Here is a 27443-nt window from a genome sequence, read left to right on the forward strand (position 1 = left end):
GTTCGTTTTCTTTGGGGGAGCAACAGGGAAGTGACGAAGCGGGAGGTTTTGTATAAACCCCGGGAGAAAGGAGGCCTCTGTGCGGTGGAGCTAGGGAGAAAATTAAAAAAGCCTTTTGTAAAAATGTAGCTCAAGCTATGAGAGGAAACTCAGAGTGGATACGGAATAAAACTTCCTGGGAGAAGAAAAAGGGCAGGGCGAGGCAAAACATCCCTTCTTTCAAGTTAGTTCATAGCGATTTTATATCGAAATATGAACAATTAAATATTGATTGGAGGAATTCCCCAAATAAATCGATCTATAAGCTCATACAGGACAGTGACTATGGAGAAATGTTCCATTACAAGCATTTAACTCCCACCGAAGGACGAGCTTGTGTGAAAACCATTTCGTCCACACTCCTCTCTGGGAACGTCAGAGATGTGATGTGGCTGGTGACCGTTGGCCGGCTACCCGTCAGATGTGTAGTGAAATGGAGCTGTTACGTGTCCGATGACTGACTGTAGTGAACACGAGACGATTGAAGATCTTTTCATTCACTGTCCGAGAACAACAGACGTCTGGAGGAAATTACGGCACATTGGGCTGAATTTGGACTTTAATGTTAAAAGTGTAATGTTTGGGATTTTTAATGAAACTTTTTCCAAAAGTGTTTTGGAATTTTATTGGTTCATCATTTGTGTTGTTAGTTGTAAGATCTGGAAGACGCGGTGTAAAATGGTTATAGAGCAGTGTGGAATACCTGCAGAAACTGGTTATGATCAAAAGACTGTGTGAGATCAAAAGACTGCGGACAATAGACACCCGAGGAAAGAGAAGGTTCCCCTGGACTCTGCTGGACTTTTAATCAGTGTAATATTGTAGAAATGTTGATAAATGTGGATTTTGTATTTGTGTTTGTATTGAAATAATATTCCTCAATAAAGCTTGTTGTAAAAAGGAAGAGTGATTGAGCGAGGGGGGGAACTCTGAGAACTTGAGCTGGAGTTCTGGTAGCTGTAGCAGGACTGATGTAAGACTCAGGAAATGGGAGGAGATGGGGTGGCAGTGGGAATTGTGAATGCTTCGTCACAGGAACTGAAGGTGAGGATGTGAATAGGCTGTTAGACTGGAAGAAGGAGGGGTTTCAGCCATGTTTCCGCCCCCAAACTTCAGTTCTAACAAAACTACATTTTGTTCTTAGCTAAGAACAGAATCTACACATTCAAGAGCACAAAGGTGTGAACAGTTCTGAGGTTTAAGAACACGTCATGAATCTGACGTAGACTTTTTCTTAGGACCTTTGTCAAGAAGAACAAACAATCTTTTAAAATGCTTCACGGCGCCTCTTTATTCTGGTACTCATTCATGAGCCCTTTCAAGCTCTTTAGGACATCAGAGTTCTTTAGTCGGATGTCCTTCGTCTTTTTTTGACCTCATCACATGGTCATGGTATTGAGGGTTTATAGTGAATTCCTACACGGATATGGAAGAACTGTTCCATGTATTCTGTATAGCTGTTGTTGGGAACAAAACTGGACCTCTGCTCATCCATGAAACATTTAAAGCCATACAAAGACAGGATCAGATGGCAATGACTCAGGGTTTTGGTTTGTAAGGGAAGCAGACAAACGCAGGTACAACCTCAATAAAAAGATGGACGTCATAAAGAACATCCTGCACCAGTGGAAACAGTAACTGTAGCTTTTATGAATGGTGATAATTGGTATGCTTAACTAAAAAGGGAAAGTTTGCGAAGAAAGTTTAAGCTGGCTTGCCAAAACTGTTGCTGTGAGATCCCAGAGTGTTTGCTGAGGGCATTCTAGGACATGTGCTGTATGTTTAACTTACTGAATGAAAAAATGAGGTGTATTTCTGAGGGTTTAACATTTATTAATTTTACATTTCACTCATTGTGGCTAAAGTGAGTTTCTCATTGTTTCAGGTTGGGTCGGATGTGCTTTATCCTACTGTGACCAGTGTTTGTAACTAGCCAGTTTGGGTAACCCTTTATTTTGAGTGATCCTTTGTTGATGATTAATAATAATTCCAAAAATTTGGGATGCTGTGTAAAATGTACATAAATGAGCTTTGGCCCAGAGAAGACAGCAACCTTTCTGGATTGTGTTGACGTATGGACTCTTCTTTGCATGATACAGCTTTAACTTGCATTTGCATGGTGAACTGTGCTCTCTGGTTGATTTCTGGAAGTGTTCCTGAGCCCATGCAGTGATTTCTCAACCCAAAACTTAATTTTAATGCTAATCTCAACCCAAAACCAAATTCTAACTTTAACCTCAACCTGGAACCTAATCCTAACCTTAAACTTAACCTCAACCTGGAACCTAATCCTAACCTTAAATTTACCCTCAACCTGGAACCTAATCCTAACCCTCACCTTGGCTCTAATCCTAACCTTAAACTTACCCTCAACCTGGAACCTAATCCTAACCCTCACCTTGGCTCTAATCCTAACCTTAACCTCCACCTAGAGTCTAATCCTAACCCTCACCTTGGCTCTAATCTTAACCTTAAACTTACCCTCAACCTGGAACCTAATCCTAACCCTCACCTTGGCTCTAATCCTAACCTTAAACTTACCCTCAACCTGGAACCTAATCCTAACCCTCACCTTGGCTCTAATCCTAACCTTAAACTTACCCTCAACCTGGAACCTAATACTAACCCTCACCTTGGCTCTAATCCTAACCTTAACCTCCACCTAGAGTCTAATCCTAACCCTCACCTTGGCTCTAATACTAACCCTAACCTTAACCTCAACCTTAGGTTCTTCCTAGAGCCTTGACATGATGTTAAAGGTCTTTATGTTTTATGAAGGTTCTTTACACTTGCTTATCTTTGTAGAACCATCCACTCAAACATTCTTGATGAGTGCTCTGTGGAGCCTCAAAGAACCCTTTTTGACACAGAGTAAAGACTAACGTAGAAAATCTTCCCAATCTGTTGAATTTTTAATGAGTTCAGTGAAGTTTAAACTCACACACACACACACATTGTCTAAGCCTCTTATCCTCGTGAGGGGAGGGTGTGGGAGCAGGAGCCTATCCCAGGGGTCATTGGGCGGGAGGTGAAGTGTAAACTCTTACAAGCAAACTGAAAGCTTTTAACTTCAGCCCATTTAAACTGTGCGACGTAATACCTTTTTACTTGCATCTGCTTCTGCTTGCATTTGCTTGCAGTGGGAACATGAAGAAGTGTCTGAATGAAGAACGTTCTTTCAGATCCAGCCTCTCAGCAACAGATGTTTTCTAACACTTGGACGTTTCCACGGTGGAGCTCTGATTTGCTCTCATTAAGGAAAATAATGTAGGGTCATTGTTGCAGTTCCATAGCTGTGGATTACATTTCCATATACATTTGTGTTTGCATTGTTGCTGCATTTGAATAGAAAATGATTTTAATTGAGACGTAGTTCTCCATATGTTTTCAAACGGTCCTCATTATACCTCACAACTCTGGTCCCTTAGTGGATAAAATAGTCTGGTTAGTATTTTTCCCCACATGTTCTGAAATTTCTTCTTGGCTGAAGCACTAATGACAACATATGGCAATGTGGACCAACACTTTCTGTAGACACCCACTCACTGCTGTCAGATCAAAACCTCGTACCTCCAGTTTTGTTGTTTTTGGATTTTTGACATAATTAGAAAATGCCTGTTGCCCTTTACATTGTATTTGAATTTCATGATGAATGAACTAAAAGAAATGACCCAAAATGACTTGATTCCATTGACTTACACTAAAAGTAAAGTATCTATCTATCCGGTGGGTCCTGGCCATGTAAGGGGGTTTAGTAATACCTTCCACATACTAATGACACCATTGGTGGTGTGCTACATTGACACTACTCAGCAGGTGCAGAATTCCCGTCTTGCAATTGAAAAGCCATTTCCATGTGGTGTGATACTATTATTTAACACTTAGAATCCTGATGGAGGTCGAGAGGGAGACGCAGTGACAGGGCTAGAAAGGAGCTTCATCCACTTCAACAAACGGAATGCATTTAGACTGACACTTGACCGGCCTGATAACGTTCCAATGTTCCGATCACTGGACAATGGAGCTCCATATTAGAGACCAGGAGGGAAATCATTACTCTGTAAACCAGGCACATGCACAGATAGACAGCAGAGAAGAATGCAGAGAAGAACTTGAGCCCCTGTCCTTTTCCTCTCAGAATGTACAAGTGCCCTCTTAGTAGAGATATAGAGTAATTGGGTTTTATATGGCCGTTCCTCAAGATCTGTTTCAGTGAGGCTCACCCCAGTTTCACCTTGGGAACAGAGCTAGTGGTTTGGCTCCAGATTGACCTTTGATTGTCTGGAAAGCAGAAAAAAACAAAAAAAAAACACATGAAATCAAATTTTTGCAAAATTGGATCCAGTCCCCTTTGAACTGTAGTTCCAACCAGATTTAGTGATGCATCTCAGTTCAGAAGCTCTGGCCACTCATGACGGGACACACAATAATGTCACACCAAGCATGAGGGAACTACTGAGATTGAAGAAGGGTGCCAAACATTCACAGTTATGCCGGAAGATTTTGAAGAGTTTGGAAGGCAAGATGATACACCTTCATCTCTCCTGCATCCATGTTTGAAATCAGCATCACCAGCATAGCTATGTAGTTACCAACATCTACGTTTTTGTCACAGCAACCAATGTTGATACACTATATTGACAAAAGTATTCGCTCGTCTGGCTTCACTCACATATGAACTTGAGTGACATCCCATTCTTAATCCATAGGGTTTAATATGATGTCGGCCCACCCTTTGCAGCTATAACAGCCTCAACTCTTCTGGGAAGGCTTTCCACAAGGGTTAGGAGTGTGTTTATGGGAATTTTTGGCTGTTCTTCCAGAAGCGCATTTGTGAGGTCAGGCGCTGATGTTGGGTGGCTAATTCATCCCAAAGGTGTTCTATCGAGTTGAGGTCAGGACTCTGTGTAGGCCAGTCAAGTTCTTCCAACAAACTCACTTATCCATGTTGGATGCAGCTGCTCAGCCATGGAAACCCATTCCATGAAGCTCTCTATGGTGTTCTTGAGCTAATCTGAAGGCCACATGAAGTTTGGAGGTCTCTAGCGATTGACTCTGCAGGTAGTTGGTACGGCATCTGTTTTTGTCGTTCCCAATCACTTCCACTTTGTTATAATCCCACTGACAGTTGACTGTGGAATATTTAGTAGTGAGGAAATTTCACGACTGGACTTGTTGCACAGGTGGCGTCCGATCACGGTACCATGCTGGAATTCACTGAGCTCCTGAGAGCGACCCATTCTTTCACTAATGTCTGTAGAAGCAGTCTGCAGGCCTAGGGGCTCGGCTTTACACACCTGTGGCCATGGAAGTGATTGGAACACCTGAATTCAATTAATTGGATGGGTGAGTGAAAACTTTTGGAAATTACTTGCAAACAGCAACATGGAGACTCGTCTCATAATATTTGATTTGAGAACCAAATCCGATTTGACTGCAGTTGGCAAATTGTCTTAGAGTTAGGTAAGGAATGGGGCAGTTTATTGTCACGGATACTCGCATAACAAAGTGCTGATAATCCCACAGACTATCACTAATAATCTCTATAAGAAAGTATCATATTACATTTATGGCATTTGGCAGACGCTCTTATCCAGAATCCAGAGTCTTGCCCAAGGACTCTTACTAGTATAGTGTAGGGTGTTTACCCAGGCGGGGATTAAACCTTGGTCTACAGCGTAGAAGGCAGTGATGTTACCCACTACACTATACCGACAACATAATGTCGATATTTTGGGTGACCAAACAACATTGATTGAAAGAGACACTAATAACTTGTTAAAACATTTTTGTTAATGAAAAACAGCGATTAATCTTTCTTGAAATTTCTTAGGGCTGCATCTCTAATTAGAGAGCATATTGAGTAAATTTCACCTGTCTACGCTGTAGATTGGCGTTCAAATCCATAACTGGGCAATAAAGTTAGTGTTTTTGGCTGCCTTTGTAAAAACGTCTTGGTTTCCTCTGAAACATTGATTACACTGCCTCTCTTGATTAGGGTGACTGCATTATACAGCAAATTAGCTTCAATTCACATTGATATTACCCTGTTTTACCTTAAGCCTCTGCCTGTGCCCTGGCCTCCTGTGAACTAAAAGACTTCAGACTGTGTTTCAGTAACAGCAGAATAGCACCCCCATCTGGACAGAGTGTTGAGAAATCATATTAACTATTCAACACATACACACATGCCTATCAATTAGAGTTTGTCTGAGAACACCAACCACAAACCACACAAACAGCTTATCTATTTATCTATCTACACAGAAACATTAAATTCTACATAATATACTGTAATCATCTATTTACACACATTACACGTCACATTATCTGCTTCAAGATTCAATTTCCTTCAAGATTTGATCTCCAACTTTGAAAAATGCATTATAAAATGTCATTATACTTAGATTCTACATGTTATACAGCTTTATAATTTCAGAAATCATCTACAGGTCTCATTATTTCATATTTATTTGCAGATTCCTACTGTTTTTTTGTTTGTTTACACATTGTTTCTGACATGTTTACACATTGTTTGTTTACACATTGTTTCTGACATGTTGCTCATTAAAACAAGTTTTTTTGGGGTTTTTTTTGGACTTTTCCAGAATTTTCTCCCAATTCCACCCCTAGTTAGTATTCCAATCATCTAATGCTACCAGTTCTAGGAGTGTGAAGGCTAACACAGGCTTCCCCCGAAACCTGTGAAGAGCCGTCACATCTTTAGCAAAACAATTTTGAAAAAAAAAATATGGTTATAAAATTCAATTTGTTGAAAATTTGCTGTTGTGCAAAAAGTCTTAAAAACAAACAAAAAAAACTTTTGTTTCTTTTTTTGACCAAAAAACCCCCAAAAATTCAGACTTCGGAATTCAGTAAATTGTTTTTGTTTACTGAAAATTTCCTGTAAACATCCAAATTGAAATTTTAATAAAAAAATAACATCCAGAACACAACTATAATAAAATTAACATCCAAAATGCAGTTCTTATTAATTAATATCAACAATGGGGTTCCAATAAAAATATCCAGAAAGCTACTATTCCAAAAGAGATTGTTCAGAGACAGAATAAAATATAAAATATTTCTATGAGTAGTTACAGTATATTACTGATCATTTTCAAATGAACATCTAGTGATGAATATCTAGCTTGCTCATGGGGACCTGGATTTTTTTCTTTCTTTCTATAAAGCTGATTTTTCTGTAAAGCTGCTTTGTGACAACAACTGTCACCAGTGCTATATAAATAAACTTTGCTTGCTTGCTGGACGAACTTTTTCCCCACCCAAACAACTTTTTTATTTAATTAATAGTTTATGTGGCCTTTGTAACGAGCGATTTTTCTACAGTAAAGTATACGACCACAACATTTCCAAATGTCATGTTAAGAACTTTTTTATATATTCAATAATAACCTACACACTATCGTTAAATTTTACTTTGCCAAGATATTTTCAGCTTCATTCAATATTTCAGAAACTGTGTGAACAGAAACGTTACTAACTTTAATTAATATGGTGTCGTTTTGCAGATAGTTGCATTATCTGCTTCAAGATTTGATCTCCCACATTGAAAAACGACAAATTCTGTGTCAATGTCTATAGAATTTAATTTTCAAATGTTAGGCAGCTTTATCACTGTACAGTCATCTACAGGTCTATTAATCATTTCATATTTATTTGCACATTACAGATAATGGAAATTTTCTGTTAAAGGCTGAAATTTTACACGACTCCCCAACTAAATGGGTTTCACATTACAGACAACACTGACCCCAAACTTTTGAACATAGTGTACAGTCAGTCGACGTAATCTGTAATCTGACAACTACACAGTGCCCTCTTCAGGCGTCAGTTAGATAAGGCCAGTGTCATACATAACATCACAGAGTGAGATTAAAAACAGGAGTTTCATTCATTAGACATTCTAACAAACAATTCATAGTCATTCAGTAGTGCAGTTCACTACAGCAGCATCACATCATCTACAAAGTATCGAAAACTATAAATATTACAGGAATAAACCCAAAGTTCACAATCTGACCGCTAGGGGTGGGCAATGTGACGATACTTTACCAGAATCGTGATAAATTATGGGACGATATGCTTTCTGAGTTTCGAATCTGAGTTTGACATCGTTAGTACTTAAAGAACAATGACTACAGAAATAGGCTTGATTAAATGGATTTAGTGCAATTAGTAAAACACTGAATAAAAATCATTGCAAATCATAGTATTTCATCGTTTGTCAGAACAAAACCTCTGAAACTTTACAGAAGAAGGAAAAACATACTCTACTTTTAATGTAAGTCAATGGCACCAGACTTTTTCCAAGTCATTTTGGTTCATTTCTTGTGCTTCATTCATCGTAACACTTACACACAATGTGAAGAGCAACAGACATTTTCAAATGATGCTAAAAACTGAAAAGGAGATACGAGCAGCAATTTCTTTTATGTAGCGCTACAGGTTTCATTTAGTTCATCAACTTAGTTTAATAACAGAAGAACTAAATATTGTAATTCATATGGTGTATTGTGAAAATGTCTTGTAGTATCATGACATATTTTGGCATATTGCCCATCCCTACTGACCGCAGAGCGGTTTCATTATAATGAAAATACACGTCAGCTAATCAAACTTAACAGATTGCATGGAAATGTGTTTGTGTCCCATTTTGCATGATATACATCATTGTTTCCCAGAAAATACAGCAATCGAGTCTGTATAGAAGCAAAAATATCAGTCCAAACATGTCAATGTGCATCTTATACAAACCACATTCAATTTCCTATCATGATTACATACTATTTTCTCCACATACAAACTGGCATCTGCATAGATTCAATTCTTTTTATGGACCTGGACTCTATTAAATGGCAGATTGAATCCAGGCAACAAGTAATTCCAGTAAATATATGTTATGCAAAATAAAGTACCTTAAAATTGACGGGGCTGCCAGCTTTTATGTGTATACGTGTGTACAATACAGAGCACCATAAGGACGGCTGGCGTCCATGCAATTTCACCAGGAGCGGCTCAAGGACTCAATTTATAAGCTATTGTGTTGGGGGCAAAAAGCTTGGAAATGGGCTGCTATTGAGAATTTGAATAAAAAGAACATGCATGACTTTGAACTGACCCCAACTGTGAAGAGAATCGGATTAACATACACACTTTAATCAAGGCACTCAAGCATTCGTCCCTGAAAACAATCAAAAATTTCTCAAATGTATTACAATTAATGTAGTTAATGTACATTTTCATCTACTGCTCTTACTACCTACTTCCAGTATGTAATCCATAGGCTACAACCTAGTTTGTAAAACTGCTGGCCTCGTCTCAAATCAGTCGTGTCTACACTGCCACCAGGCTTTCATCAAGTGTGCACGTCTTCGTAGTGAAGAATCAGCCGTGTGGAATGCAGGATCTGAATGTGATGAATGGGTTTGTATGGCGGTCCCACAGTGGGAGTTAGGCTGGGGAATGTTTACGTAAACATGAAAGAAATGACTGGATCTACTCGCTTGTGATCTTGTTCCCACTAGAAAACTACTGTATTGTCACCCTTAAAAGTCTCATTTATCATTGGCTGTAGTTTTCTACACATTGTTTCTGACATGTTGCTCATTAAAACAAGTTTTTTTGGGTTTCTTTTGGACTTTTCCAGAATTTTCCCAATTCCACCCCCTAGTTAGTACTCCAATCACCTGATGCTACCAGTTCTAGGAGTGTGAAGTGCCATCACATCTTTAGCAAAACAATTTTGAAAAAAAAATATGATTATAAAATTCAATTTGTTGAAAATTTGCTGTTGTCTTAAAAACAAACCAACAAAAAAAACCCTTTTTTTTTTAAACAATGTCTTTTTTTGACCAAAAAAACCCCCAAAAATTCAGACTTCGGAATTCAGTAAATTGAATGGAAATCATGTGAATAACTAGTATGTCGTTATGTAACTGCATTCATAAAAGAAGCCTACAGCAAAACGACAATTATAATTGCAGATCAAAACAGTTATTTACAGTTACAGCATGTGGAACTTAAAGTCGTTAAAAGGGCATTAACACCGGAAGTGTCCAGTCAAGGGTCAGTTGTAGAGGATCTATCTACCTAGGCGTCTACGTAGTAGTGAATGTGAGTGAGTGTTTGTATTAATGGAGCTGGAAGACAGCTCAGTTTCGGCTCTGTGCATCTCGACTGTAATATGGTGCACTCTCAGCTCCAGCTCAGTCCAGGTTGCAGCTTGGTGGTGAAATGTTGGCAGTACGAGGTCACAAGGCCCGCTGTCCACTGTGCAGACTCAACTGACCACTCTGATTCCAAAGTATTTCCTCAGCTGCTCCAGGAACACAAAGGTCAGAACCGTGTGCGGAACCAGTCGGATCCCAGCCGGAACTAAACCCTGCAATCAATTGGAAGTATAGCTGTTAACAGGAAATCTCAGCACATTTCAAATAATCAGCAGAAAACACGGCACAATCCACACTGGAGGTGTTACCTAAAACTGGACATTAAAGAGAACAAAAGCCTAGGTGAGGGAAAAGTACTGTTGTGTGACGATGCATGTTATATATGTAGGTGTAGATCTATATGTGGATGGCAAATGTGGGTGATTTCTATAAATGAAGGTCCTGGGCTCTTTATTCTTTTGGCCAGCACAGGCACTTTTCCTGCTTAAGGCTCGAATGCTTAATGTAGAGTATCAGACAGCCAGTTTGGTATAGCCGTGATGTCACAGCACATGGGTGTTCGGTTGGTTCTGATTGGTCGAGCTTCTCTACAAGAGACTCACCAGCTCTATGTTATTAGGTTACATTTCTACACTTAAAACTTCCCACCTTTCTTGGTTATACAGGCTGGGCAACACGACTACTTATTGTTACTGTTTATAAACGACAAACTGTCATGATGTGCTTTTCTGAGCATGATCGAAATCAGCAGTACATCAGCGCTTATTCAGTGTTTCATTACAAAGAGGCACAATTAGTCCTGTTAAACTGGATTTAGTGTAGTGCAGCATGTAAAGTGTACTCAATTTTTTGAAAGTATGTTTTCAGGATCTAATTTTGTCTCTTACAAGTTAGACCTAGAAAAATTTACATTGTGAAAATTGTACTCATTCTAGTTGTAACAATAGAGAAACGAGAAGTATTTTAGGAGCCCTAGATCTATGTATATATGTATATCGCTGTTGTTGGAGGAAAACCTTGTATCTCCAAAATGGTAACTTTACAGGAGAAGGAAAAAAATATACTTTTAATGCAAGTCAATGGAACCAGACTTTTTTCTAAGTCCATTTCTTGATTCATCATGAGATTTACACACAATGTAGAGGACAACAGGCATTGTTCAGAGTGATTTATACATATATATATACTAGTCTTTATATTGCTCTATGCCAACTGATCAACTATAACAACACACCTCTATTATCTATGATGATTACATCATGCTAATAAAAAACATACATAAATACAACGAATAGAAACTCAACCTTTAGCAAATAGACGTTATAATAAATAATAAAACTCTATATTTACCTTGTAAAAGGCCAGTGGTCCTAGTTTGGCAGTCTCTGATAGACAGTGCAGCACTCCCTACAAACACAAACACGCACATGAGGCGAGGCAGAGGCACAATAAGACTCACTCAGCCTACAGCAGATGGCCTCAACTATCAGGACTTTGTCAACTGCCTCTTAATCGGGTGTTTGCCTGACAGTATGTGCAATTCCGCATGGCAGACTTTATCCGTCTGGAAAACTAATCTTAAGCTAAATGCCGGCCAGCACCAGCAGAAAACAGCTGCTTTTCCTCCAGTAATTACCTCTTTCAAAGAAGATATAAAGCTGAATTTAAAGAAAGGTCTTTTCTTCGACAACATCATGTTTTTAAAAGCAACCCAGGCGTTTGATTTGAAGCTTTAATTGTTAAGTTATGAAATAATTAAGTAGTTAAGTTGCAGCTGTTTACTGCCAGCCAGGGCTCGATTTGAGGGGAAACGCGAGGGGACACCATCCTCCTCGTCCAAACTATAATGACCCCCTTGAAACCTTCTTTAGATTAAAATGTCTTATGAATATTATCTTTCTAAATGTGAGATTTAGAGCATGCAGGAGTTCAGTCTTTGGGCTGGAGATTTGTGCTGGATCTGGCAACCCTGCCTGCTGGAAAAAATACAGTAAGACTGTCTTTGAAAAGAAAAACAGATATGCTAACCAGCGATAACGAGAGATGTTAATCAAACTGAACATCGTCATTCATGAAAATGACTCTAATCTTTGATCATTCTCAATATTTTATTAAACAAAATTCCGATGGTCTGGTTCTTAGCCACGCTAAGCGATTAAAGCTGCTAATCTAGTCTGAAATCTGGCTCTGTGAAGGTCACAAGTCAAGCAGCTCTAAAAATTTAAATAATCAGCAGTTGTCGTTGTCGTTGTCGTTGTCTGCGTTTACATACAGAGATTTTTGCCAATCTGACTGAATTCATTCCGGTTATCGATTAAGACTGAGGTTGTTTATATTCTCAGTCTACTCAACAATCAGATGGAACATTTCAAGAAATCTGATCTAAAATGATGGGCATGCGTAGAGAACCACTTAGTGTAGGTGTTACCATGACAATGAGCCCAGTCAGAGTGAGATGAGCAGCAGTGAGCAGTGATTGTGTTTTTAACTGCTTTAAAATGACGTCAGACTCAGGAAAACGTCCTTCACACGTCCTTATTAAAGAAGGCCGAGAGGAAGACGTCGTGTTCTGAGACGCACAAGCTGGACGTCCGTCCCACCGCCGTCTTTTAAAGGTCAGAGCATGAACTTCATCTCCTCTGCAGACCAGTTTCTGCTCCGCCGTGTTGAACATTATACATTTTTACTATGACGCGACGCACATGCAGAACGGACTAACACGTTCCGATAGGGAATGTAATCGGATACAGGCGTTTACACCGTTATTATTCTTTTATTTAACGGATTATGTACAGGATTACCGATCGGACAGAAACTGTATTCCATGTGGCCTCAATCGGACTAGTCTAATCTGATCGAGCTATTAATCAGATTATTAAAGAGGTATTAGGCTGCATGGAAGCTCGCGTGGCCCATTAAGTAGCTTTAAAAGAGGTGGTTAAAAGAAAGGATGGTAGGAAAAGAGAGAGACTCACTCTATACTCTCCTTTAGAGTTCATTAGTCGTGTCTTCAGCACATCCAGCGGCTGACAGAGAAACGTAGCACATCCTCCCTTAAAGAGAGAGAGAAGGAGCATGAAACCATGAAACAATCTTGGCGTAATACACAGGGGTAACCACTAGAGGGCACCACTGTATCACTTTATTTACAGATTCAAGCCCTTCATATTCAGATTCAACATTATTTCTGCATCCATAAAGAAAGTGAGCATAGAGTGTTTAGAGGACATGACTGAGGACTGATTCTACTGTTCTTCACTAACGTGTAGGAAAACTATCCAATCAGACGAGTTGCCGATTAGGCAACACTCACGGCAATGAAGCTGGACAGGAAGTGAGTGAGAATGTTATCTCCCATCACTCCTGTGCTCAGGACGAGCTGCTTGGCCTGGTCATAGCACGCCAGCTACAGACAGAGAGAGGGAAGTTCAACAGTTACATCATCAGGCATCTTCTGTTCCTTATGCGTAATTTCCTCATGCATCTCATCTCACATCTCACCTGTCCTACAGTGACCAGAGCTCCTCGACTGGACGCCATGGTGGCTCCGGAGAACAACTTCCTCGTTCCCTCTGGCAGAAAGGAAACAAAATCAGCTTTTCAATTCACTTTGGTTTTATTTGTCTACGGTTTTTACCCCCAAACAGGATTATATTCATTACATTCATTCTGCTGTTTTCCAATCCGTTCCATTTGTATTCCAGTGACTCCAAAGCATTCCATCAAGTTCAATTAGGTTCCATTTAATCACACTTCATTCAGGTCACTTTAAGCTAATTCAGTTAAATTCCATTCCACTCTATTCCATGTTATTCCATTCAATTACAGCTCAACATGCAGTACATTCATTTTAACCACATTCCGATGGGCTCAGTTCAACTGAATTCAACTAAACTCAATTCCATTCAATTCAATTATATTCCTTTCAACCTTATTCCATTCAGCTGAGTTTAAGTGAATTCAACTAAAATCAATTCCACTGCATTTCAGTTCATTCAATTCTATTCCAATTCAGTTCAGTTCAGTTCAGCTTGACCTAATTCACTTAAACTCCATTCCAATCTAAGTAAGTAAGTAAGTAAGTGATACTGTTTTGATCCCACAACCGGGGAAATTCCATCTCCGCATTTAACCCATCCATGCAAGTGAAACACCACATACACACTAGTGAACACACACACTAGGGGGCAGTGAGCACACTTGCCCGGAGCGGTGGGCAGCCCTATCCACAGTGCCCGGGGAGCAGTTGGGGGTTAGGTCATGGACTGTCGGCGCTGGGGATTGAACCGGCAACCTTCCGGTCGCAGGGCCAGATCCTTAACCTCCAGCCCACGACTGCTCCTCGATGTTATTCAGTTACATTCCGTTGAGTTCACTTTAACATAATTCAATTAAACACCAATTTAATTCCAATCCATTCCATGTTATTCCATTAACCTCAATTCCATTCCATTCAGTTCAATTACATTTCAACCACATTCCAATCAATTTCGTTTAACTGAACTCAACTAAACTCAATTCCAATGCATTCCGATTCCTGGCATTCTAATCATATTATAGATATTATAGAATCATAGATACCGATATGTCCACATATGCCCTCGATCACAGAGGTGGGTACCATCAGCTTTGACTGCCAGCAACCAGTTAGGGCTGTGGTTGCATAAGTCAAACTCGCATTCTGATTGGTCTGGTTCAAGCTTTCCTATTGGTCCCTCAATTTGCCATCAAAACAGGGTCAAAAAGTCCATAGTTGTAAAAAAGAGCTTCACACAAACAGAAACCGGGACGTGCTCGTGGAGTTGTACTGTCACACTTGGAACTTCAGACTTTTCATGGGATTTTATCGTCTGGCACACCGTAAATCTTTTGAGAAGGACTGATTCACACATTCACATCATTTCATTTATTTATTTTTTAATCTTTTCTAAACAAATTTGTAAATTTGTAGATATACACAGGATCAAAAATTCTTTCTATATATTAAAAATGTTTACGCATTAGTGAATTTGATTGGCGTATACATGTAGCCGCTCAAACACAAGTTAAAATGTCAGTACATTTCAGAGTATTGTTTTTTCAAGCTCAAAATCTTTACCCTTTTTTGACTCCATAGGTTTACATTAGGGGAGCACAACCCTGGTCCTGGAGGGCCGGTGTCTAACAAAGTTTGGAGCTGTATATATGGCAACACACCTCCTAAACCTAACAATAAACAGGTGTGTTTGAGTGGGTAATTCTGGACACTGACCCTGCAGAACCAGAGAAACAGTCCGAAAGTATACAGAACAAGTCTTGCTCCATTAACTTCCATGTAGTTATGAAGGTATTGTCCTGCAGGGCTATTCTTTCGGAGATACGAGGCTTTGTTCTGACAGTGAAGACACGAAGGCAGATTATTCATTCAGTAGCCTTTTAAAGAGTGCAGTCTGAATTGTGCCATTACTATTAAAGCTATCATGCAGATACAGTCTGAGCTCGAGAGGTTTCACTCACCCTCCTGCCACACTCTGAAGAGTCCATCCAGTGCGTGTTTGTAGCTGATGAAAGAGATGATGATGAACTCAGTTCAGATAATTAAGCATTTAAAAACTTTTATTTACTAAGTAGAGATATACGGGATTTTCCCAGGTGTTTCTCTCAACATAAATATAATGGAGTAAAAAGAGAATATGTAAATTAAAATCGAATAAAAGGCCCATCTAAAGACTCACTGATGAAGATGGAAACATTACATTGACATTTATGGCATTTGGCTGAAGCTCTTATCCAGAGCGACTTATTATCTGATCATTTTACGCAGGTAGGCGAAGGCGGTGTTGGGAGTCTCTTATTGGTATAGCGTAGGGTGGTTACCCAGGTGGGGGACTGAACCCTAGTCTACAGCGTAGGAGGCATCACCAACCTTCCCTGGAGCTTTCGCACATGTGGTTTGTGTTTTTATGGCAAGGAGTTGTAGTTTTTATTTTAATACATACAATTTTAAAATGTAAAACACTGAATTTTACTGTGAAAATTCAACTTCCTGAGGCCTTTAACGGAAAGTTGTTTATTATTATTATGGAAATCTGTGCACCACTGTTTGTCAGTCAAATGGGAGGAGGCTTCCTGCTCTACAGTCCAGATGTACAGTGTTGGATTTGGAAAATAAAAAAAGTTTTTAGTGAGTAATCAGTGAGAAACCCCTCACACGTTTGCTTCACAAAGTTCAGCTGTTGCATCATTTTGAAAATTGCGAAACACTGCATGTTAAACAGAAAACAATCCGAGGCAGACGTTTGGCTTGTGAAACTACAGTACTGCTAATCTCAAAGGCAGGTTATGGCTATAGAGTGTAGAGGTCGAACTTACTTTCTCCTGAGCTCAGGGGGCAGCTTCATGTCGTTCTGCATCCTAAACAACAACAACAATTCATGAGTTCACAAATATGCACAACATACAGTGTATGACCCTAATATATGGCTTGTTGCACACAATTACAGGCATTTACTAAAAACCAAAGCAGACTGACTCAGTGAAGACAAACATAAGTGCATGTATTTATGGCAGCACACCTGACGTTAACCATGTCCGCTGGTGTCCCAATGAAACCTCCAGTAAACCCTTCAGATCAGACATGGAAAGGAATGAACAGTGATTAAGGTGACAGTACAGAAGAAAGTACTTGAAGAAAACTGGAATGGTATTACTAGTGTTTAAAACTTGTGTATTCTGAGGCTAAAATACTAGAGTAAATACTACGGCTGTAGCATGTCGTTGAGGTCGGTTACAGAAACGCGACTCACGTTCAAATTTTCAAAAATTCCAAAAAGTGACTTATTTGTTAAAAACGTGTTGCTTACCATACCAGGATCAAAAGGCCAATATGTGTGGAATTTTAGAAAACATTTTCTGAGACTCTACAACGATTATAAATTAATACCATTAAAAACAACACAAATCATTATACTGGCAACATTATTGCAAATAGTGATTGGACCCCAATGATTGCCACTCGCAATGCAATTTGTTGACAGTCACTAAACTCTCATAGCAGTTACCACAGCTCAAAATCAACATGTTCAACATCAGTGTCAGATGTAAACTAAATGAAAGCTGATTGGGTTCTAACAATGATAAACACATTTATCCCCCCATTCAGAATAAAATCTGAATATGCAAATATAAAATTCAACTGCCCATCAAACTTTTGCTCTGCATTTCTTCAATGTTATCTGAGCTCTGATTGGCCCATAAAAACCGTTTGTCCAATTTTACGAAGGGGTTTCTCTCATTGTCCAGTGTATAAATACAGCCACTAGAGGGGGCACTCATTCAACAACAATCCCTGGTGAACCAAACCTCCAGCCTTAAACCTTCTGCCCTCTGCTTATGATAATAAATGGTCAGAATCCGGCATGTTGAGTAAACTGTGGACTGCTGTGGACTTTGATACGAGAGCTGAGGAACCATCAAAATGAAGGCCTGACCACTGGCATGCACGGCTTTATGGTCTTTGATTTTAATTTGGAGAAACTGATATGAAATTGTATTATTTTACTAAGCACTACGTCCAGCTGAATAAAGACTGTGATCTGCTGCTGTGCTCTGTCTGGGCGAGAGCACAGATTCGCCCTCACAGCTGTCTGTTAGCAGGAGATCCTGCCCCCACAACCCCCCCAAATGAATGAGACGTTCATCATCCAAACCGGTGAATGTAGGAGAGATAAACTATCTGTGTCAGGCTGTGGGGGCGTGTAAGTGCAAGCATATTACCTCCAAATGCTCCCAGCAGCACCTTCTGGTAGAAAGGCATGGGCCCCTGACTGCCCATCATATCTCGGACAGTTTCATAGATGGCAAACCTGGTGAGAGAGTACGACATCTAGAGTGAGAGAGAGAGAGAGAGAGAGAGAGAGAGAGAGAGAGAGAGAGGCTGAAATGTAACCCCACCCTGCTGATACCCTGCTTGCTTTAGTCTGTGAACAGGCGAGCATGTCATCGTTTCAGGCCATCATTATTCTCTAGGGCTGATACCAAACCTGCATTTAAGCTACACAACTACATCAACTACACAACAAACATGATTTGGTCCCACTTTATATCAAGTGTCACTAATAACCGTGTAGTTACACATGAATAACATATGCAACAACAATTGAAGTACTGTTGACTTAGCCAATGTTTCTGGATTAGAGAGCTACAGCCTATGTAATTACACAAGTGTACGTTTTGGATAAACCACAGATCAGAAGTCTTTCCCAGAAGTTAAAGGAAGTATCTTTTACATTACACCACATTTTGTGCTGTGGAATAACTGTGTTGTAACAAGGTAACCTAATCACATCACAGTGATTAATAACTACACTATAGCTTTATAACAACTACACAGGAGCTTTCTAGTGTAGAGTTAAAGTTACACTTTATAATAAGTGGGCAGGTCCTGTGTAGCTGTTATGTTGGTCCTGTGTAATAATGGAGTGGTAATGTAGACGTTGCTTTGGGGGAAATGCAGCAAGTTACATGTTAATATGAGGGGGCGTCTGCTGTTCTGACTCATTACAGACTGGTTTAAAGCTGAAACTGGTTACAGGGTCACAGCACTAACAACATAAACACCAGCTAAATGTCAGGAAAGCTGGCGGCTACAGTGTAAATAATGCCTTAATTTAAGCCAATATATATTTCCTTTTACTGCTGGGGGAAAAAAGCTGTTCCAGTCTGATTCCAAATAAAATTACCTTATAATTACCATGTTATTATCCTGTGTAATTATATTAGCGAGAACAGGCTGTTACAACTATTAAGATACACTTGTGTAGTTGCGTTAGGCAAAACTGAAGTTGATACACGTGTGTAATTACATTGGGTGCGCTTCCATCTGTAACAGTGACTAAAACACAGTGGTTACATTGCTGTAGCATGTGTTCACATGTAACTACACAGTTTAGACACTTAATATAGAGTGAGGCCAGTGATTTCTCTCATATGCAATGTGCAAATACACCCACTAGAGGGGGCTGGAGCTCAAACTCTCAGTTTTAAACCCTTCCCACGCAAGAGTTCACACCCTCTCTATTGCAGATCAAGGAGGGAGGATCTACTGATAAGAATAAAGATAATAATGGTGATGATGATGGACACCGGAGCTGAGGAACCATAACCATGAGGCACGGACCATGAGCATTCATGGATTTATGGTCTGCGACTTTGATGTTTTAAATTGCTCAACTGATATCAGTGATAGTGGTATATTATCTAGGTATTGTGTGTGTGAGAGAGAGGTTAATAACAAACTGATGTCCTTTTACCTGATTTCAGAGGTACACACTCACCTGTCTGCACAGAGAGGCGCTGAGGCCGTTGTAGAGCGCCAGCACTCCGTCGTTCTTCACCACATGCATCGCCATGCCAACCATCCTCATCTTTACCTCCTGCTGCGTCTGCAGGTGCACCTGCAAGATCATCGTTGTCACCATTACCATCATCATCATCATCTTACTAATGCTTTATTCAGCAAATCTACGGATACAATTCAAATCGAACTGACTGACTCGTGTCAGGAGGAGTGAGGAATCACTGAGGTTCCGTTCAAGAGGTTAATCATCATCATCATCATCATCATCACCACTATATTCTTTATCATTATCCTCAATCAGTGTCATGACTACTACCATCACTATAATCATCAACATCACGGCCACCAACAGTACTGTAATGACCACAGTCCTCAAAACTTAGGGGACCGCCACAGTCACTATAATAACATCATCACCATCCTTACTATCAGAGCTATCTTCACAAACATCACCACCTCCCTATTCATCACCGTGACCACCATCGTCACAATAATCACCATCATAACCTTCTACCTAACCATGGATATCATGACCATCACAAGCATCGTCATTACCTTAATCACTAGAAGCAACACCATCATTTCCATCATCACCACGATCGTATTACTGTTTTCTATTATCATCATAATCCCTTCCATTTCCATCACAATCAATAAAAATCACCGTCATAACTGTCAACATCACCATCACAAACAGCAGGAGCAGCTCAGGCATCATTACCATCATCAGCAGCATCATCCTCTCCATCATTACTGTTTCTATAAACATTATGATCCATTCATCACATTCAACACTATAACACAAATCACCATCACAGCCACAGCCGGACTCACGGTGTCTGAATATTTATCAGCGTTTGTGATTATACATGTACTTATAAATATGAATAAAAGTGTGCATAAAGGCGTTCCGTGGACGTTTGAAGTGGATAGACGCACTGGAAGTTTATTAAATAACCAAAAGAAAAGGGAGCAGTTGCCTCCTCTCACTGTAAATACACCCAAGGTATTAGCATATCAAACTGTTTTCCTAAGTGTAAATAAGCTCCACATCATCTACAGAGAGGCGGTTTTACTCGTTATACTCGCTCAGAGAATCGACTAAACGCCTCATCTGACCATCTGACCGGGGGTGTTCAAACGTCTGCATAGGGCTGCAGCTGCATGACAACTAAATAGTCTAAACTCACTGATGTGTGACACTGGTGCTGAGTCAGCCTGTATCTGCACGTCCTAATCCACATCACATCACATCTCAGCTCATCACACACACACACACACACACACACACACAGGAATGTATACACACACACACACACACACACACACACAGGAATGTATACATACACACACACACACACACACACACACACACACAGGAATGTATTCATACACACACACACACACACACACACACAGGAATGTATACATACACACACACACAGCTACACATTCAGTGGCGTGTGAAAGGCAGACCACGAACTCCTGAATCATCCTGACCAAAGAAAGAGGGACTGAGAGAGACACCATCATAATGAATGAGGGACAGAAAGACTGCTGAGTAGGACTGAATAGGAAAGGCTGTGTTCTGTGAAGTGATTGATAAATAGATAAATGAATGGATGAATGAATGAATGAACGAATGAATGAATAATATTTACACATTTTTCATATCTCCTTCCTTTCTCCCATTGTTTCTCTCTTCTATGCCTCTTTCTCACTCCTCTTTATTTCCCCCATGGTCTCTCTCTCTCTCTTACACATTCTCTCCATTCTTCCTCCCATTCTCTCTCGCTTTTCTCCCCTTTCCCCTCTGCCCCCTCTCTCTCCCACTTTCTCACCTCCGTTCTATTTCTCTCTCTCTCTCTCTCTCTCTGATCTATTACTATCAGTTAATGCTACTAATGAGTACAAAGTCTGCTCTTTCTCTATCAGTCTATTAGCTGGACTATCACTCACCCTATACACTCACAGGAACACTACCGGGTAAATCAGAGAACAACCTCTGAGCTCAATGTACTGATACACACATTCACAGCGGGATACACGCAGGGTGTAGCGAGGCAATGATGCCCCTAAAGAAAACTTATTTTTTTTATTTTCACTCTTTTACCCTCATCCGTGTTGCATCTAAAACTCAGAAGACTTGTGTAGGTTCACTGGTGGTTCTGGATAGTAAATAAAATGTCTATATTTGTGTTGTAGTCATAGTGACCCCTGGTTCCCATCACGACCACTGTAAAGACATCTGAGTCTCTACGCTCAACCATTTCACACCAAACCACTCTGAACGAAAGGAATAATACAATTAGTGGAATTTGCCATGAAAGGAAACAATTAAAAGGTATTTTGTGCATCATTATAAAGCATTATAAAGCATTCATAATGTAAGGCACGCACATAAACAGGATTATAAATGGAGCTGTTTATACATCTCCTGTAAATGTCTTGGCTCAGGTCCATTTTTAGACAAAATAAGAGCGCAGTCGTGCTACTGTGCAGTTGCAAACATAGTTGGTGCATCTCCTGCAGACCTCCGCAGTTTCACTTGTTCCCTGCTTCAACATTCCTGATCCTGCTCGGTAGAAAGTTCATTATCAGCTGGGGAACAGGTAATTCAGGGGCTGGATTAGGAGACACTAGAGTGGAAGGGCAGGTGGTGTTTTTTGGGATGTGAGCAGAGGCAGGTTTGTACAGATTCACACACTGATCTGCCCTCAGCCTGAGGGTTATAAACAGGCTCTGAGCTAATAAAGAAAAGAGCAGGGTAAAGAGCCTGGCTAAGAGAGTTCAGGCAATGCCTGTTCAGACTCTCGAGCGTGAATCTCTGGGTTGTTGTCCATGAGCAACACACAACATGGCTGAGCAGCACAGCTCTAGTAGTAGGTGTGGAACAAGAAACAGGTCATGGTAGGTGTGGGATGGGACATGGATGATAGGGAATGGGGCATAGTAAGTGTGGAATGAGACATAGTTGGTGTGGAATAAGACAGGGCTGGTGTGGAATGAGACATGGATGGTGTGGAATAAGACAGGGCTGGTGTGGAATGAGACATGGATGGTGTGGAATAAGACAGGGCTGGTGTGGAATGAGACATGGATGGTGTGGAATGAGACATGGATGGTGTGGAATGAGACATGGATGGTGTGGAATAAGACAGGGCTGGTGTGGAATGAGACATGGATGGTGTGGAATAAGACAGGGCTGGTGTGGAATGAGACATGGATGGTGTGGAATGAGACATGGATGGTGTGGAATGAGACAGGGCTGGTGTGGAATGAGACATGGATGGTGTGGAATGAGACAGGGCTGGTGTGGAATGAGACATGGATGGTGTGGAATAAGACAGGGCTGGTGTGGAATGAGACATGGATGATAGGGAATGGGGCATAGTAAGTGTGGAATGAGACATAGTTGGTGTGGAATAAGACAGGGCTGGTGTGGAATGAGACATGGATGGTGTGGAATAAGACAGGGCTGGTGTGGAATGAGACATGGATGATAGGGAATGGGGCATAGTAAGTGTGGAATGAGACATAGTTGGTGTGGAATAAGACAGGGCTGGTGTGGAATGAGACATGGATGGTGTGGAATAAGACAGGGCTGGTGTGGAATGAGACATGGATGGTGTGGAATAAGACAGGGCTGGCATGGAATGGGACATAGATGGTGTGGAATGAGGCCTGGATGGTATGAAATATGAAACATTTGTTGTAAAATGGGACATGGTTGGTGGGGATTGAGACATGGTAGCTATGGAATGGGACATTATAGGTGTGAAATGGGACATGGTATGTGTAGATGGGTACATGGCTCATGTGGAATGAGACAAGGTAGGTGTTGAATGAAATATGGAAGGGCTCATATGTGGCATGATAGGAGTGGAATGAGACATAGGTGTGGAATGGGACATGGATGGTGGGAATGGCACATGATTAGTGTGGAATGGGACATGGTAGCTGTGGAATAAGATATGGGAGGTGCGGAATGAGACATGGTACCTATGAAATCCGACAAGGTACATGTGGAATGGGACATGGTACCAGTGGAATGGGACAAGGCAGGTGTGGAATGGGACATGGTACCAGCGGAAGGCGACAAGGCAGGTGTGGAATGGGACATGGTACCAGCGGAAGGCGACAAGGCAGGTGTGGAATGGGATATGGTACCAGTGGAATGGGACAAGGCAGGTGTGGAATGGGATATGGTACCAGTGGAATGGGACAAGGTACATGTGGAATGAGACAAGGTAGCTGTGCAATGGGACATGGTACCTGTGGAATGGGACAAGGTAGGTGTGGAATGGGACAAGGTAGGTGTGGAATGGGACATGGTACCTGTGGAATGGGACAAGGTAGGTGTAGAATGGGACAAGGTAGGTGTGGAATGGAACAAGGTTAGTGTGGAATGAGAAAGTAGGTGTTGAAGGAGAAATAAAAGGTGTTGGATATGGTAGACGAATTAGGCATTGAATGGAACATGGTTGGTGGTAAATGGGCCATCTGTGGGACATCTGATGTTAAATATGAGATTTTATTAATAACTCAATCATTGCCTGAAGAACTGTAACTGAATAGAATCTAACTGACTTGATGAGAGAAGTGACAAAGCACTACTCTCATTCTCTAATTACACTGCTGTTTAAGTAACGAGCCACTGCCTTTTCCCCTGTGTATTTACTGCACTCTCTCTCTCTGTCTGAGAGACTCTTTCTTGTCTGCAAGTACACACTGTCTACAAGTAAAGCCTTTGAGTGCAATGTATTCAGTTTCAAGACCCGTTAGCTACATTACCCTTGTTGTTCCTGTTTAAAGCTAAAGAAGCAGACTTTAGATGCTCGCCTGATTGACTAAATCGTGTAAAGTAGTAAAAATACAAACTAAATTTGACTTTTTGCCAAATTGTTAAGTGTTATTTAGGATCCATCTGTACCTCAAAGCTTTCTCAGCTCTGTTTTAACCCGTTTTCATCTAACCAGTTAAATGATGAGACAAATCTGAAAAGCCAATCTTAAACATCAGCCACTTGAACATCTACAAACAGAGCTTCAGAAGCAGATCACACCCTCCTCTGAGTATCAGGCTGTAAATAAATCACTACACGTTATTGTGCTAAGGTCAGCCTGGTTAGTGATAGCTGAAAGTGATAATGATGGCGATGTCAAAACTGCATGCCTGAAGAGCCAAAACACCACTGACACGTGTTTAATCCTCACTTTAACCCAATCTAGGCATTTATGGGAAGAGAATGGATACATCAATTAGGTCCAACCACAAATAGAAGTCTGAAGAAAGAATAGAAATGTTGGTGTCTGAATTATTACCACTTATTTTTATATATAAAACACTGTGTCTCTGAAGGAGGCCTTACAATGAAGAAGTCAAGGCGATTTGAACAGAGCACAGAGATTAATAACAGGCTCTGGTCTACTAGGCCTTTAAAACACTGTGGCTTACATTACATTCATTAACATGAATGTGTTGACCTCTTTACAGATGATACCCCGTCACAGGTGGCCATTACGCCAGCGCTCTCAAAGTCCACAGAACTTCACTGAACTGGATTTCACACATGAACACTCCCACACTAATGTGCGTTGACGTTTGTTTCACTGAATTGTCGGCCTGTACGTGAAGGGTTTGGTTGTAAAACTATACACCATTATAGATCATCTGGAATTTTCTATCACCTGGAATGTGTCTACCTTTATACGTCAGCTAATAGTGGTTTCAAACAGTCGTCAAATTCGAAGTTGCTACAAATGGGTATCCAACAATGTAGAACAAAACACCCAAATGTACCTTAACAATCAGCCCAAGAACAACTTTAGCACTTGAGTACTGGAAAAACTAAGAAACCTGGGAACAGTGGGAAGCATAAATAACAGACTGAGGCCTACAAGACCATATTTACAGAAAAAGAGAAGACCCTCATTACTGCTCCCCCAAAAAAATCATCATTTTACCTCCTGAAGAAATGACCACATGGTGGGTGTACATGCAGGGAATTTCAGGAAGAATTGCTATTACAGTGGATTTGTAACAAAACATTTTCTAATACACAAACATTAAATCCATCTATTTTCCGATGTAGACAACCAGTTAAGATATGGATGGTGTCTGCTTTTTGGGAGCTATGAGGATCATTCTGGAATAAAACACTCAAATGTACCTTAACAATCAACACAAGAATAATTTTAGCATTTCAATACTGGAAAAATTAAGAAAACTGGGAACACTGGGATCCATAAATCAGGTCTGAGCAATCTGAGTAAAATCTGATTTTTTTGACCAATAGTGTGATTTAAATGTAGTTATTTACTCTAAATAAATCTCACCCTTATAGTTTGAAGGCTGAAGGTAGTGGGCCACACTGCCAGTTTACAAGCTCTGTGTTATTAGGTTACATTTTTCCCCAATATTCCCCAATATTGCAGTTCTGGAAACTTGAAAACGTTTTCCAAATTGTTCATTAGACATAAAAGCGATTCATCTTTCAGCCAGTTCAGGGAGTTCTTGAGTATCTCTGCACATGCCTGGCCTCTTTTAACATTTGGGCCCAATCCCATTTCACCCCTCGCCCCTACCACTTAGCCCTAACTCCGCTCTGCACGCTCACGTATAGGGGTAGGGTGTCCTGATTCTTGTTGATATAGACGGGAAGGGTGAAGTGTTGGGGCTACATGACTTGTCTGTTTTTCAGAGACTCCAAACAGAGTGTTATGAAATAAAAAAAACAGTAAGACGGCTGAGCAAGAGACCAAAGAAACCCACAACTGTGAGAATTTTCACTATTCAAAAATTACAATAACCACTGCATTAACTTAGTTTAATGTTGTTTCAATGTATCATGGTCCTTTTCATCATAGCAAGCAGAAGAATTGCTAGTACTATGCTGATGTCTCGGTGACTAGCTAGATAAAGTTTGGACCACCTTAAATGGCACACCACTTTAATTCTTGTACCTTAGGACTCAAAACACTTGCTGCACCATTTAAGGTGGAACAGAAAGATTTGCACAAAAAGCTGGTGAATAGCTGACTTCAGCTAAAATAAACAATTGCCCCCCCCCCCCGATCTTTGACAGCATATAACTCCCTACATTTAAATTCGAGAACGATGTACAGCCATGTATATTTACTGGAAAGATAAATCACATCTCTAGGCTAAAGTGTTACAGCAGACGGTTTTGCTTTCATAGCACAAACAAGAAAATCAGGACAAGATGCTCCGTCTTATCTGTTCTTATCTTTAACACAGATAGGCATGTTTCAAACATGCACACAAACATTTAGACGAATGAGAACTCTTGCGGAACGATGTACTCTGGTCAGACAAAACAAAACCACTTTGCCAATGATTCAGCTCATCATGTTTGGAGAAAAAAAAAAGGTCGCATATTTGATCCCAAGAACACCAGAATAGAATAGAATTCCCAACCATGTGTCTCTGTGTTTGCACACTGTGAAATTAGACCTCCCCATTTAACCCATCTGTGCAGTGAAGCACCCACAAACATGCACGCTAGCGAACACACACACTAGGGGGCAGTGGGCAGCCCTATCCACGGCGCCCGGGGAGCAGTTGGGGGTTAGGTGTCTTGCTCAAGAGCACTTCAGTCAGCCAAGGGGATCGAACCGGCAACCTTCCGGTCACAGGGCTGGTTCCCTAACCTCCAGCCCACGACTGCCCCAAAACACAGTCGCCACCACCACAGCGCCCGAACGGAGGTTCGGACCATTGCTGTTATGGTCAACAGTCCACGGCCCTACCACTGCACCACAGTGAAGTATGAAGGTGGGAGCATCAAAATATGGGCTGCATCTCTGCAAATGCTACTGGAGAATTACACATCATTGAGGGACGCATGAATG

The 27443-nt window shown here is 40.6% G+C and overlaps 1 protein-coding gene across 1 annotated transcript in view; it reads right to left on the reverse strand.

Annotated features, from left to right (window-relative positions):
* Nucleotides 1–7631: 7631 nt before the first annotated feature.
* Nucleotides 7632–27443, reverse strand: part of LOC108411213 (solute carrier family 25 member 10) — a 31869-nt gene continuing 12057 nt past the window's right edge. Inside the window, exons 2-11 of the mRNA XM_037543637.1 lie at nt 19547–19666; nt 17988–18096; nt 16787–16835; nt 16584–16625; nt 15729–15772; nt 13734–13804; nt 13546–13638; nt 13208–13285; nt 11583–11639; nt 7632–10444 (exon numbers count right to left, since the gene is read on the reverse strand). Coding sequence (XP_037399534.1) covers nt 10343–10444; nt 11583–11639; nt 13208–13285; nt 13546–13638; nt 13734–13804; nt 15729–15772; nt 16584–16625; nt 16787–16835; nt 17988–18096; nt 19547–19666 — 765 coding nt within the window. The 3' untranslated portion in view covers nt 7632–10342. The remainder of the gene's footprint in view (nt 10445–11582; nt 11640–13207; nt 13286–13545; nt 13639–13733; nt 13805–15728; nt 15773–16583; nt 16626–16786; nt 16836–17987; nt 18097–19546; nt 19667–27443) is intronic.

Source organism: Pygocentrus nattereri, chromosome 12 (assembly GCF_015220715.1).
Source record: "Pygocentrus nattereri isolate fPygNat1 chromosome 12, fPygNat1.pri, whole genome shotgun sequence".
Taxonomy (NCBI): Eukaryota; Metazoa; Chordata; class Actinopteri; order Characiformes; family Serrasalmidae; genus Pygocentrus; species Pygocentrus nattereri.